At 46.4% G+C, this 13,539-nt stretch overlaps 5 protein-coding genes across 5 annotated transcripts; 3 read left to right on the top strand and 2 right to left on the bottom strand.

Annotated features, from left to right (window-relative positions):
* Positions 1-874: 874 nt before the first annotated feature.
* F4817DRAFT_363801 (uncharacterized protein) lies at positions 875-4,437 on the top strand (the record flags this gene model as incomplete). The annotated part of the gene is made up of 4 exons (XM_049306679.1): positions 875-1,773; positions 1,806-2,698; positions 3,122-3,203; positions 3,378-4,437. The coding sequence occupies 4 exons, from the start codon at positions 875-877 to the stop codon at positions 4,435-4,437; spliced, it is 2,934 nt and encodes a 977-aa protein (XP_049153423.1).
* An 860-nt stretch (positions 4,438-5,297) lies between these two features.
* On the top strand, positions 5,298-6,079 carry F4817DRAFT_355109 (uncharacterized protein). Its single transcript, XM_049305618.1, has one exon. It carries the CDS (start codon positions 5,374-5,376, stop codon positions 5,923-5,925), a length of 552 nt encoding a protein of 183 aa, XP_049153422.1. The 5' UTR covers positions 5,298-5,373; the 3' UTR covers positions 5,926-6,079.
* A 69-nt stretch (positions 6,080-6,148) lies between these two features.
* On the bottom strand, positions 6,149-7,715 carry F4817DRAFT_355108 (uncharacterized protein). Its single transcript, XM_049305617.1, has 2 exons — positions 7,425-7,715; positions 6,149-7,359 (listed from the first exon to the last, which is right to left on the bottom strand). The coding sequence occupies exon 2, from the start codon at positions 7,271-7,273 to the stop codon at positions 6,263-6,265; it is 1,011 nt and encodes a 336-aa protein (XP_049153421.1). The 5' UTR covers positions 7,274-7,359; positions 7,425-7,715; the 3' UTR covers positions 6,149-6,262.
* Positions 7,716-8,369: 654 nt separating this feature from the next.
* On the bottom strand, positions 8,370-9,680 carry F4817DRAFT_355104 (uncharacterized protein). Its single transcript, XM_049305616.1, has 2 exons — positions 8,771-9,680; positions 8,370-8,713 (listed from the first exon to the last, which is right to left on the bottom strand). The coding sequence occupies exons 1-2, from the start codon at positions 9,178-9,180 to the stop codon at positions 8,548-8,550; spliced, it is 576 nt and encodes a 191-aa protein (XP_049153420.1). The 5' UTR covers positions 9,181-9,680; the 3' UTR covers positions 8,370-8,547.
* A 1,529-nt stretch (positions 9,681-11,209) lies between these two features.
* Positions 11,210-13,005, top strand: F4817DRAFT_355101 (Phox-like protein). The gene has a single exon (XM_049305615.1). It carries the CDS (start codon positions 11,406-11,408, stop codon positions 12,495-12,497), a length of 1,092 nt encoding a protein of 363 aa, XP_049153419.1. The 5' UTR covers positions 11,210-11,405; the 3' UTR covers positions 12,498-13,005.
* The last annotated feature ends 534 nt before the right edge of the window (positions 13,006-13,539 follow it).

Raw genomic sequence — 13,539 nt, 5'->3', positions numbered from 1 at the left:
ACGTAAGCGGGTCGGTCTCCGCGTTTCGGCTTCGCCGAAACGCTCCGCCGACCCGGTATCCCATAGGCGGCCTTCGGCCGCACAAGCCACATCCAAGAGCCTCGTAGCTGTGGCTAGCCTTGGCTGTGGCCGTGGCTGTGACCGTGGCTGTGGCCGTGGCTGTGACCGTGGCTGTGGCCGTGGCTTGTCATTCGCTCAAAAATCGACCAAAACTCCACTTCCTTCAAGATGCACCCAATCAACATCGACCGAAACCCCACTTTCCCCAATATGCATCCAATCAACATCTACCGAATCGACCAGGGTCCTTCCTACTCCGGTAATTCTCAAATCCCAAATAGGCAATTTTTATTTCCTAATCCGGACGAGCTCCCATAGAAAAAAAAATCGACACAATAACCCTTCGTAAACTCAGGGCATTATGATTGCGATTATCCATAGTTATCTCCTATTTCCCTGCATAATTAACGCTAACAATGCGAACCTCGTATAGGATAGACTCGGATTCGTATCTCGTACTTATCGAAAAACTAGCGGCTACTACCTCAGAACTGGCTAGATCGGCAGTTTGAGACCCCCCGGTGATTTGAGACATGCCCCAGTGTGAAGTATTCTACCAAACGACAAGCGAGTCGTACACGTTCCGCGTTCTGTGTCCGAAGATGTCCATATCGAGATTGGTGTTAGGTGGCTCGTTGATCGTCAATTGATTCTAGAAAATTGGGGGGTTGTTGTTGATAGGTGTCTACGTAGGTAGAGAGTAGGAGTGCTTTGAATTCATTTAAGTAAGATGTAGGGCCTCGAAAATAAGAAAAAGAAAAATCGGATACCGAGACTTTGAGACTGGAAGTTATAAGTGCTACTGTCATTGACAATGTTTGTTACCAAGTCATTTCTCCTCTTTCTTCTCGATATAATAATATCCGTTGTCAATTCAGAAGCAGATGTGCCTCCTCCCCCTGAGCCCGAACCTATCGATGTGATTGAGTTGCCGCTCCCACCTGTATCTGACAGCACGAAAGGTTCATGTACCTCAGAGTCAGGCTGTATCCTACGGCATGGAGGGCTGATTCAGTCAGGAAGCTTTTTACCTGACGGCAACCACGTTATTGCGCGTGTCAACTATACCGGTGCACCCGATTCAGGAAGCATATACGCTGGCGACCAAATAATACTCATCAAATCCGATGGCACTACTTTCCCTAATGGCAGCCCGTTCAAATGCGTTACCTGTGGAATCCCCCAGGATAACGCTGTTGGTCGAGCCAACGATCTGGATTATCCTCAGGCATTCCGCGACGGAAAACGGATTTTAGCCGGTACTAATATTATTGATTGCGGAGAATTCGATCTCAGGAGCGATCGATGTGTCCCCGAGTCGACATTTATATATCCCATCCGTTGGAACACTGCCGTGGATGGGTCGGGAGAGGGTGGGATCCTTCGCGAATTGCGTTTACACCCTGATAACATACATATCGGCTTCAATTCATTCGCCAGCACTGCGGGAAAATTGGGCCAGTACGGCTACGTGGGAAGGCTTGAGTTTAACCCATCGCCAACCACGGGCCTACCTATGGCACCCCGATATGACTTAGCGAATGTGAACGTCTTGGTTAGCGATGGTATTAGAAACCAGCCACTCCTCTTTGACGGAAATCGGATCCGTGTCAACACTGATGCTATCACCGTGGGCGAATTTAGAGGATTTAGTGGAAGTGGTAGGGAGGCTACGTATATCGGTAGTCCGAGAGAATCATCAAACATCGACGTGTTTGCGACCTAACATCGGGCGCTGTCCGTAGGCTCACGAGTCACCCCGAGTACTGTGACCCCATTGATATCTCGGCGGATGATGAATGGATAGCAATTATGGATACTCGAGGTAGCGATAGGCAGATGTTCATGGCTGGCATGCGGAATATCCCCCCCATCACGGATTTAGTTTCTGCGACAGCGGCATCTTCCACCCGAAATAACGGCGAGCGACGTTTCTTTCAGCCGTATCTCCTCGATAGGTATGGCGACCGCGGGGATTATTACGGACAGCGTATCAATGGGGCGGGTGATGGGAGCCCGGGCAGCATCAATGACCCACTATGGAACGGACGAGCCGACCCTAGATTCTCTCCAGACACCACGCGGTTGGTGTATTGGGAAGCTCTTGTCGTTGCGCCGGCTTGCGGAGGTAATAACCCACTTCCTTGCCCTAATTCGACCGAGCCGGGTGGTCGGACGGAGCGAGTGATGATGGCGCATTTCACTTCTCGCCAGCCGGTACCACTGGCACATGTTGAGCCACTAAACGACACTATCCCTTGGGCCACCCCTTACGAGCCGGGATACGTCCCTCCCCTACCACTATTCGTTTCTAGCGGCCAGTATATAATGGATGGTGCGGTAGCTGGTTCGGCTCATATCACCATCGTCGCGGACACCAACCTTACAATTGTCAAGTCTGTTGCTGTGAAATACGACAACTTCTCTGACGATGGACTTACCTTCCTCGATGGCACGGAGAACGTCACGACACGGAATCCAACCATCACTCTGAACCTAGTCGACTGGTATTCCGACCTGGTTCAGACCGGACAGACGAATGCTACTAAGGTGACTAGCCCCGATGGATTCCATTTGTCTATTGACGCGTTCACGAATATCTTCGATGCGAACGGCACGCTGAGCACTACCATCAATGGTACCTTGTACACCCAACCAGCAAATGGCACTTGAACTGAATACATTGAATACTGTAATTTTAGATATTATTAGCAATATGTATTTATCATAGTGGCACTCGTGTGTGTCTATACAACTAGCGACTTTTATCTAATATTTACATACCTATACCGTATTATAGCGGAGTAGATTTGGAGTGGCTCGTAGTTCGGTGTTTCTACGAATACGAGACCGGGGGCATATCTGCGATCGGCCTCGTATTCGTACTTGGTAAATTTCATCCGAAGTTTCTGTATGCATGATTCGTAATCGCCACGCGTTTCCGAGCATCTACTACGAATTTCTATAATCCTTTGACCATACTTCAACATATGACGAGGTAACATAATGTCTACCGTGCTAAGACTTATTATTAAAGTCTACCTACCTAGTAAGCAGTAAGAATGGCCTCGCCAACTCAGAAGGCTACCCGAAAACCGCATGCGAAGACTCGGACAGGATGCCGAGTGTGCAAATCCAGGAAAGTTAAGGTGGGCTCGCTTAACAACTCGCTCTTCGCTTACATCGTTCTAATCGTACTTACATAGTGTGACGAAACGCGACCATCTTGTCGCAATTGTATAAGGTACCTAACACTGGGTTGTTGACTATGCTGTCTCCGAGGAATTGAAATTGACGGCGTGCTGATTGGACTCTAGACGTGGGATTAATTGCGATTTCAACATATCAACCCACCCTACGACCCCTAATCCTCATGTTGCCGGCAGCAGTACCGGGCGTACCCCCACTAGCCAGGTCACATCTCCCATAGATACTTCCATTCATAATCAACATGCGCCGACAGGCTGGTTTAGTGCTCTCGACCTCGAGCTTCTCCATCACTTTACTACTTCAACATGCTTTACCTTTTCCACTGAACCGATGCTTCGTAACTTCTGGCGTGTGAACCTACCGCAGATGGGATTCTCGTATGAATATGTCCTTAGAGGCCTTCTTTCCGTTGCCGCATTGCACCTTTCCCGGTTCAAACCACAGCGGAGAGATACCCTAATCGAACGAGCCATGGTTCACCACAACGCGTCGTCATCTATGGTACTAACTATACTTAATGACTTCACTTCTCCCCATTCAGTACCCATATTCTTCTTCAGCATGCTCACGACATGGTTCGCGTTTGCTAACCCCAGGGAACCGGATAACCTCCTTTTAATATCGAATGGAGTCACGCCCGAATGGCTATTTCTTTTCAGAGGCATGCGTAGCGTAATAGAACTCAATAGTGACGCTATAAGCTCCATCGCGGCATTGAGTTTCATATTCGACTCGGGCAGACAGATGAACGAAGTTTGGGAAAATACTACGCCCCCCGAACACGAAGGCCTTAAAGAACTGGAAAATAACCTCAAGTTATACGTCAAAGATCCGCAGAAATTAGACGAACTTACCCACGGAATAGAATCACTAAAGCGGAGCTTCGTCTATTTCTCCAATGGTAACTTTACCGATGATCAGCGGCTTAGAGCTGCATTTATGTGGCTATTCAAGGTTCGAGAGAATTTTGTAACGTTACTAAAGGAACGGGATAACGAAGCATTGTGCGTGCTTTCTTTCTTCTGTGTCCTACTTCAACGACTTGACTACCTCTGGTGTATAGAAGGCTGGGGTATGCATTTGGTTGGAAGGATATACTCTGTGTTAGATGAGGGACATCGACTATGGATTCGATGGCCGATTGAGGAGATTGGTTGGGTCCCTTAGTATGAACCATAAAACATCCTGATGCTAATGAATAGTTCCAAGAGGCAACGCAATTGTCTCTGGGGATGGGAGCATTATAATTCCATCGCCTATCAGTCGATCTATACCCACGACACTAACCTTCTAGCGGATATGTATACTATAAGCCCCAGTCAGCGGAGATATAATAATAATAATATAGCAAATTCTATTTATTGGACCAGAGTGATCAGAGAGTCCAATGCCGGGTATTAAAACAAGCCAAACAATACTAAATAACAATGCAATTATCCATTTTACAGCCTTTCCAGAGTAGCTAGGCATCGAAAAGTAGTACCAAACGCCTCTCGAAAATATATACCTAGTAACCCTTGACCACCTATCTCGTATTGCCTCTGGCGGAAGGGTCAAATCAACAAGTTAAGCCCTATTAACACACACTGCGTGATATCCTGCCTATCAACTAGTATTATAAGATTGTAGACGATCGCTAAAGATATTGTAGACTAACAAAAACCTTTATCTGGGGACCTCAGTCTTTATTATTGATGACACTGTTCCTGAATATTCGCATTGTTTAGCCCTTGAGATAGTGGTAGCAATGGTTTCGTACGGCCCTACGTCTTAGTAGGCATGAAACCTACCATATTCCCAATCCTATATCTCCCTAATTGTGAACAACAGATTGTTTTTTTTAGTAGATGGGTATTTATACACGTCAAAATCACTCTTAATTTGCTCTCTGCTTCTTCCCACCACCATTATCACCATCACTATCACCATCACTATCACCATCACTATCACCATCACTATCACCATCACTATCACCATCACTATCACCATCACTATCACCATCACTATCACCACCATCCTATTAACATTCAACATACAAATATATTCAAACATTTCAACAACTTAAAACTTTTACCGAAAAGAATTAACAACAATCGCGCCAATATGTCTAACTCTGTAAGACTCGAAGACAAGACTGCATCTGAGCTTACTATGAGGGATTATTACATGGCGATCACGCTTAACCGAAGCGAAGAGGAGCGGGAGGCTATTTTAGCCGAGGCTCGTGAGTGCGATTTTGATCGTCCTTGGCCCATTTATGAATATGACCCGAAGCTTCACCTTGACACAACACCTGAAGAGCTGTTGTCCCCCGAAGTACTTGCGATGCCGTTTGGCGATGTCTTGAACAACTTCTCGCAGCTTGACGGTATGGTTCAAGCTCACGTCAGATTCTTCTTTCGGCAGAAATTAGGTATTCTCGAGGAGCACGGTCGTCAGGTTCTTTATGGTACTGCTGGTTCTCGTGAACTACCAGTGCCAGGTCGTGATGACGCTAGTGAGGGTACTCTAACGACCGAAAGCGACCTGGGAGAGACAGAACAATCGAAGGGCGAGGCGAAGTCGAAGGCTTCTACCAAGGTCTCGGCCCCGGTGTCGAAGAAACAAGGAACTTTTGTTGGTTCCGTTCTTCGCAAGCTACATGGCACTCACTAGCTTCAATGGCTTCAACTCATGTTTTCCTTACCCAGACTGGTGCCTAGACAAGTAATCCAAGATATTCAAGAGCAATATTGAATATCTTTAACATTCATTACATTTAGTAAGTATGTTTTTCGGTGTAAGTAGAATTCATATAAATTAATAAAATACCAAAAGAAAAACTTTAAATTAAGACTTTTACTAAGGTATCTATCTATTATTTCTAAGACAGCTTAGAGGGCATCCTACGTCCCGCCCTGGACATGTTCTTTGTGATATCTAGATCCGTTAACATTAATTTCAATTATTTGAATCAACGAAATCATCCTCTTTCTTAGCCCTATGCTAATTATTACATATGCTTTAACCTGTCTGTTTTATTCCTATTTTCGTAGTCTTTCCACCTTGCCGTTTCCTCTATGTTCAACTCCTCTGCGAAAAAAATAGGTAGTAAACTTCTACCTACGCGAGGATAACAGTCTTCGACCGCCAACAAGGCATCCATGACTTTGGGCTTAGCAATGACCTCTACAAACTCGAGAGGCATACCAAATGCCTCCGGTGAGCGACTAGCACCGGCAACGTAAGTGTTTTGTAAGATGCCTAAGCCACCCACCGCGAGAAGAAACCATGTATTTTGTTGGATTCCCGAGGCAGCGATCAGGGGGAAGATCCAGAGAACAGCTAGAACAAGAACAACTAGCCTTACCGGCCACGACTTGATTCTTCCCCAATCAGAAGCGGCAAGGTCCTCTAGGTCAAAACCAACGCCGGCACCTTGAATTACTATGGCATATTGGCTGCCATTTCCTCTAGTCAACGCGAATGTCTTCTCGGTGTCCTCACGACAGGCCCATTTCTCTTTAGCCCACTGAGGAATAGCTCCCGATATGAAGGCCAATATCATGCCTGCTCCGGTCACGAGCAGAATACTCCAATTGCCGTATATCCCGCACGGTATGGCTGCCACTCCGAGCTGTAAGAGACAGGTAACAAGCCCGGCAATATACGGAGAATCATACCCGGGGTAATTCTTAAACGGCTTTCTTGCCCTGTAAACGGGAACACACAATCCTGCTTTAGGCGGTCGTGTCGGTTCCGGTTTCCCCCTTTCTCGGGCGCGACGCTTCATATTCTCCCAGCTCAGGTCGATCATCTCTTTGACGCTATTCTCAACCGGATTCCGGACAGCAACTCTATTTACCTCTACAACACCATTAGCATCGGTGTTCTGTGCCTGTGGTTGACTGTCCATCCACGTCTCAAAGTCCCGGACGATGCGCCCGATAATCCAACTATCATTGTCGCGCGCAAATCCGTTTTGCGCGTTGACGACTTTACACGAGTAGTCGGGGGCGGGCATCAGCCTGTCCCCACCAATGGCGGATAGAACAGCGGTTACGGCGTATGCAACCCATCCTAAAGGAAGGGAAGGTGAGATCAGACCAGCTGAAAGGTAGGTTCGTATCAACAGCAGGTGGCCCCCGGGGGGGGGGGGGGGGGGGGAGGCATACCAAATGAGAATGCAACTGGGGTAATGCGCGACCCCACCAACTGCGCGAGCGCGCGAGCAACGACGTCGCCCCCGAGAAGAAGGGGCACGGAGAAGACATCAGTTGGATTCGTGAACTGGCTCGTAAAGTCGCTCGAAGGAGCGCTCGGATCGAAAGCGCGCCGTGTAAAAAGGTAGCAGAGGAGCCATGTTGCTCAGCGATGTTGGGTAAGTCTGGTGGAGGACAAGATTCAAAAGTCCAGGAGCGCATAAACTATCTCCAAGTAAAGTGAGATAGCTAGTAAGCCGCTCTGATATTATTAGGAGTTAAGAAACAAAACAAAAACAGGGGTGTGCGTCGATTATGAGCTGTCATAATTTCCTCAGCTCGCGTCAGCCGCACTGCTAGGACTTCGTACCGTGCAGGTTTTGCTTGTTTAACCGTGGTTTATATAAATCTTTCTAAACTTTTAGTCTTGTAATTATCTTGACCGCAGGATGGGCTTCATCTGGTTTGCGGGTTCAACCCCCTACCCCCAGCCAATGGGTTGTTTTTTGAGCCTAGAGGAATAGTCTACGATAATGTCGTGTAAGTATAAAGTATAAAATAATACATCGTCTTTGTGTAGCACTTAGTCACGATTTGAGGTATCTCCAAGAGTTAAGCTTGAAGTTATAGTTGTGGGACCATCGCATTCGAAACGTGCGGCCCGTTCCGTGATGTACATAGACTTTACCCTGTAATCTATGTAAATACTCCGATGCTTGGGACTAGGTCAAGGTTTCGATGGTGTCCTTGACTTAGCTATATATTCTATCTACTTGCGATCAAAGTAAATAAAACGTCGAGATCGTGACGATAAGACTAGGTACTTCTAATGCTGACTTTCTACAGGTTAGTGTAGGCCAAGTACGGGATTTCGGCTCATAGATCATGATAACGCTCGGAAAATTTGGACATAAGAAGTAGTAATCAAGCGATTGACTTGTATTATAATTAATTTCTATGTTGATGGCTCGATGCCTATGTGTGTCTATGATCAGTCAATATATCATAATGTCGTGATGGTAACCCCTTTCCCTAAACCCGCTATCTGTTCCTCATAATCCGCCATTAAAATACCCAATATTTTTTAGAGAATGCCTTATGCGACGGCAGTAATTTCGTAGGGCTCAAGTGGTAACGTTACTGGCTCGCACTGAACTGTACGAGCCGTGTAGATGTTACCGATCGTCCAGTTAGGGTTGGTCCATGTCTCATCGGTGCAGGAGAGATCCAGATCGACGGTACCATAAGCATTAATGGTAGTACTATAAAACTTGTTAGACTTGATGGCGACTTACGTTCTTTTGGTGGTGGTAACTTACGGGTACTGCGGATCAGTGTCGCTGCAGGTCCAGGTCTGGTTGACGTTTAACTTGCCACTAGGGCGGCTGAAGTCGAAAGTAGTCTTTGTAGTGTGACCCTCGGGAACAGTGCAGGTGTACGCCATTGTACCGTAGAAGAAGTCGGAGAGCTGGTTGCTCGAGGCACTGCAAATAGCTTGGTACTCGAGAGCCGGGTTTGTTAGGTTGAAGTTGACATAACCCCACGAGTTTTGATGAGCGGGTGTAGAGAAAATGTAAGATGCATGGTAGTCGAAGTTTTCAATTGTCCATTCAAAGTTGCCGAAAGATGCTTCTTGGCAACCGGGATTGCTGTCGCGGTTGTAAAGTTCCAATGGCGCCGCAGCTGCCAAAGGTAGGAGAGTGGTGATGGTTGAGATGAAGCCGCGCATTTTGATGTGATGTGTATTATATATTGTATCAATTATGGTATACAATAAAAGGTAGATTTGGTAGTTGATGAATTATATATTATTGTTGATTGTATGTTGTATGTTGTAATACTCTATTGGTTGATGGTGTATATAAAATTCTCACCAAGATGGTGGAAGGCATTTACACTTATATAATATTGGTAGTTCTCACTTATGGGCAGCTCCTCTCGTGAAGAATGAGATCTGGTGATGGACTCTAAGAACGGATGCAAGAAGCTAGTGACGTCGACAGGCGATCTTGGACTGCATCGAGCCGCCAAGATCTCGTATTGCTGAGAGGGGCTGTGAGGCTTAGGTATATCTAGCGAGTCATAGTGCTAACGGAGGCCGAAAAAGGAAAAGAGACGGCCTAAATGCCGATGTTACTGTCCGTTAGTGGACCTCTTAAAGAGCACAATTCAAAGAGTGCCCGACTCTTATTAGCCATACTACCTCTAACCAGCCAGCCACAACAAATTGTAGTCCCGGAAATGGATAGAGCTGACCGATAGATGCGGCACATCTGATTTTTTATTCGTGTTGCACAACAGTTATTTTTATCCTCGCCTATGCATATTATGCATGTTATCGTACCGGTACGATGGAAGGGGTCCGGCCGGTAAACTTTGAACACCTTAGCGCTCTTAATGTCCTTAACCCAATCCTTAGGTTCGCTCTTAGGTGAGCTGTACAACCGAGCTGACGCCTTATAGAAGTCGGTGATTGGACAGCTATCTAGGTACCAATTGTTGAGGCTGCGCAAATGGAGAGAATACGACAGTAACGTTACTGATCAGCTGCAGGTACTATGTCTTAGGAATTTTCATTCAATGACTTTTTGCCTTCGCTTATAGACAGCGGCCCGTTTAGTGATGCGAAGACTCAGCAACATAGCGAATTATCAAAGAACATTTGATTGAGTCCACGTCGAATCTAGTAGAGTCTGTCCGAATCATGTCTCGGTTTATCCGTCCATATCGAAATACGCGAATTCTTTGTTGAACCGACGTCTACACCGCATACGATAGCGAGACCATGCTAAGAAATACTATTTGTTTTTGTGCCCACTTCAGCCTTGAGACTATAATGAATTTTGGCTGTTATCGTATCAGCATGATATCATGTCTCGTTAAAAATGCTATCGCTCGAAAGCCCGGTATCTTCGGCGGTGAGCGGAAATCCACGCAACACAGCATTAGGTTAGGTAGATTTCCGCGGACTTCATTCATTAAGACGCCTGTTTTTCTTTTTCTTCGAGTGGGCTGCTAAGCAACTTAGTTTACCAATGAGCTATGAAATCTCTAAGCTCTTGAACATGTTGATGATTTACTTGGATATCCGTTACGTCATTGCTTTCGGTTTGAAATAATAAAGTAGCCAAGAGTTTTACATAGTTAACTCTTCTCTTTATTGCTGTCCGAGGCCGAGATGACTCCATAGCTTCCTCTTACGTAGTTGCTATAGCTATATGCTCAGCCGAACTATTTGTAGTTCTCTAAGTCATAGTTGAGTTCCTAAAAGCCAAACCGTGGAAAGCAACATTGCATCCTCTTATTATGAATATACAATTACTTTCATACCACCGTGGATATGCCGCGCCGTGTACGACATAATTAAGATAGAAATCGTCCCAACAACCTCGATGGAGAGCAACGATGGAACAACCTTAACCTTTAATAATGCATCAATAAAACGAAGCTTTTTCGCCATTGATAATATAGGTAGTTGTTAACAGTTTAACATGATGGTTTGGTTAAGACTATTTAAAATGAAGATTCTTTTCACTTGCTATAAAATATAGATTGCAGCTACACTGAGGATAAAGGCGATAAATTATTTTGGTTATCACTGATCATGTCTAAAATATAGCGAGGTAAAAGGTAGACAGTGATGCATTTATCAAATATACCTGCTTGTATGCATACCTTAGTAAGTACCTTATATGCAATTACCCCACCGCCTGACCGTGTCACCGTCATGCCGGGGTTTCGGTCTGCTGCGCGTGTCTCATGCCCCGTGCCTCGTGCTGAAAGCTTGCCGCCTACTTTCCATTCCCCTTCCGTCGCCAACAGTACCAGGTATTTACTATTCCAGCAAACTTCATATCTTCAGAACGGAGATAGATACAGAAGCTCTTCGCAGTTTACCGTCAGCAGTATTATTTCTCGTCAATCGGTATAATAAACGAGTTTACATCTAAGGGTATGGCGCCACCCGCCGAGATCACCATCCCGACAACGTCGCTTCAAACCCCGGCCGACAATTCGAAACCCTATACGCTCTACAATATCACCCTACGCCTTCCTCTACGAACGTTTGTTGTACAGAAGCGTTATTCCGACTTTACCACATTACATCAAAACCTCACCTCCTTAGTTGGCGCACCACCGCCCACCCCTTTACCGGGGAAATCGTGGTTTAAATCTACAGTCACCTCCCCCGAACTCACCGAAGACCGCCGTCGTGGCCTCGAAGCTTACCTCCGCGCCATTGCCGAGTCCCCCGACCGTCGATGGCGTGACACGCCGGCGTGGCGCACTTTCCTAAACCTCCCGAGCCTGAGTAGTACTAGTAATAGCGCAGCCAGCGTGAGAGCTGGTTATGGCATTCCCAGCCGAGATGCTGCGAACGCTGCCGCCGCACAGGACCCGGGGACCTGGCTCGATCTACATGGAGAAATGAAGAGAGATTTTCAAGAGGCGCGGCGGTGTCTAGCAAGGAGGGACAGTGCTGTGGATAATTCCGCTGCGCTCGAAGCCGGATCAGCTGCCAAGAAAGCGCTGGTCAAGGCCGGCAGCTTACTGACCGTTCTCGGAGATGGTCTTAGGGTGATGCAGAACGCGAAGAGGTTGGGCGATGGCGAGATTAGACGGCGGAAAGATTTGCTCGCTGCTGCACGGGTCGAAAGAGAGGATCTGGAGAAGCTGAGCACGGCAGTATCCGCAGCTGCGAAGGCATCTCAAAGGGCCATGCCTTCCGCAGCCGACAAAGCCGCGTTAATCGGGAACGGGCCCAAAGGACGCGGCAGGGTTCTCGGCGCCCCACTGCCCGAGAGCGAGCGCACCCGGGAATTGGACAACAGCGGAGTCGTCCAATTGCAGAAGCAAATGATGAAGGAGCAAGACGAAGATGTAGAAGAACTAGGTAAGATCATCCGGAAGCAGCGCGAGATGGCGGTGGCGATCAACCGCGAAGTCGAAGAGCAGACCGAGATGCTAGATCACGTCAATAACCAAGCGGATGTCCTGAGTGGCAAGGTCAACGTCGCTAAGAACCGTACTAAGAAAATCTCATGACTCGACCTGGTCATTGGATCGGCGGTTAAAGGGCTCCTCCTCTGGGTCGAGTTTGTTTTAAGGATCATCTGGCTCGTCAGAAGTATATTCGAGTGGACGGCTTGGTTAATTGAAAGCTTACTCTTATTAGTACTAACGGATTGATGACTGTTCCTATGCATTTGAAGTCGCCATAGATCGTCTAGCATCAGCGCGTTAGTCCGTTTGAGCGACCTTTTCAGCGACCTGTACGATATGACGGGCATTGTTTTATCGGATAAGGACAACTGTACTTTTATAGACATAGCAACTTCTACATGGAGATACCAGTAGACTGAAGAGATTTTGTATACTCTTAAGCTATATCATTTACCTGATGTCTTGGCCTTGGTCTTGAGGGTATAACATATCTACGTAGACATACAACGAGCACGCCTAGAAAAGCATGAATGGGATAAGGGTGTTTGGAACGCTACGATATGTAGATAATTCTATTGGTACTAATCAATATGCCTTATGTCTCAACAAACAGCTAACTGGCCTTTATCTAAGGTCGAAGGAACAATCCGTTGGAAGCTGAGCTGAATAGCTACAGATGCTTTGTTAATATTTCGTTTACCATTGCCCAGCGCCATTCAACCTAGTGTACGGTCTAGATATATCCTGCTATAAATCTCCGAGGAGCCGTTGCAGCAATCTCACGGTACCGTTTCTAAGTTTGAATTGTCATCCCTTAGGTACGTTGGGGTCATTCTCTCGTAAAACATGGGACGATTTGTACGCTTAGTTAATTACCTCCTAGGTAGGTTAATCCTAGTTTTCCGGCCTTCCTTTTTTTTTACAAAAAAGGAGAGAGAGAGAGAGAGAGCAAGATGTGACTCAAATCTACCTCTAGATGGTACAAAGGCATTGTTCTCCGTTCAGGTCAATTGATAATCTAGTCCTTATACCTTAGATAGGGGTTGATACATAAGATAAGGAGACAGTACTATCGTAAATAAAAGACGAACCTGATCGGAGCGCCCACCACAAGTAAACTGTTAGTAAATATAAAAAAGTTGTA

The sequence above is a fragment of the Daldinia loculata genome, assembly GCF_022478755.1.
Source record: "Daldinia loculata strain CBS 113971 unplaced genomic scaffold F4817scaffold_126, whole genome shotgun sequence".
Lineage (NCBI taxonomy): Eukaryota > Fungi > Ascomycota > Sordariomycetes > Xylariales > Hypoxylaceae > Daldinia > Daldinia loculata.
Note: the sequence above shows the minus strand (reverse complement) of the source record. Positions and strands in the feature narration are given on the sequence as shown.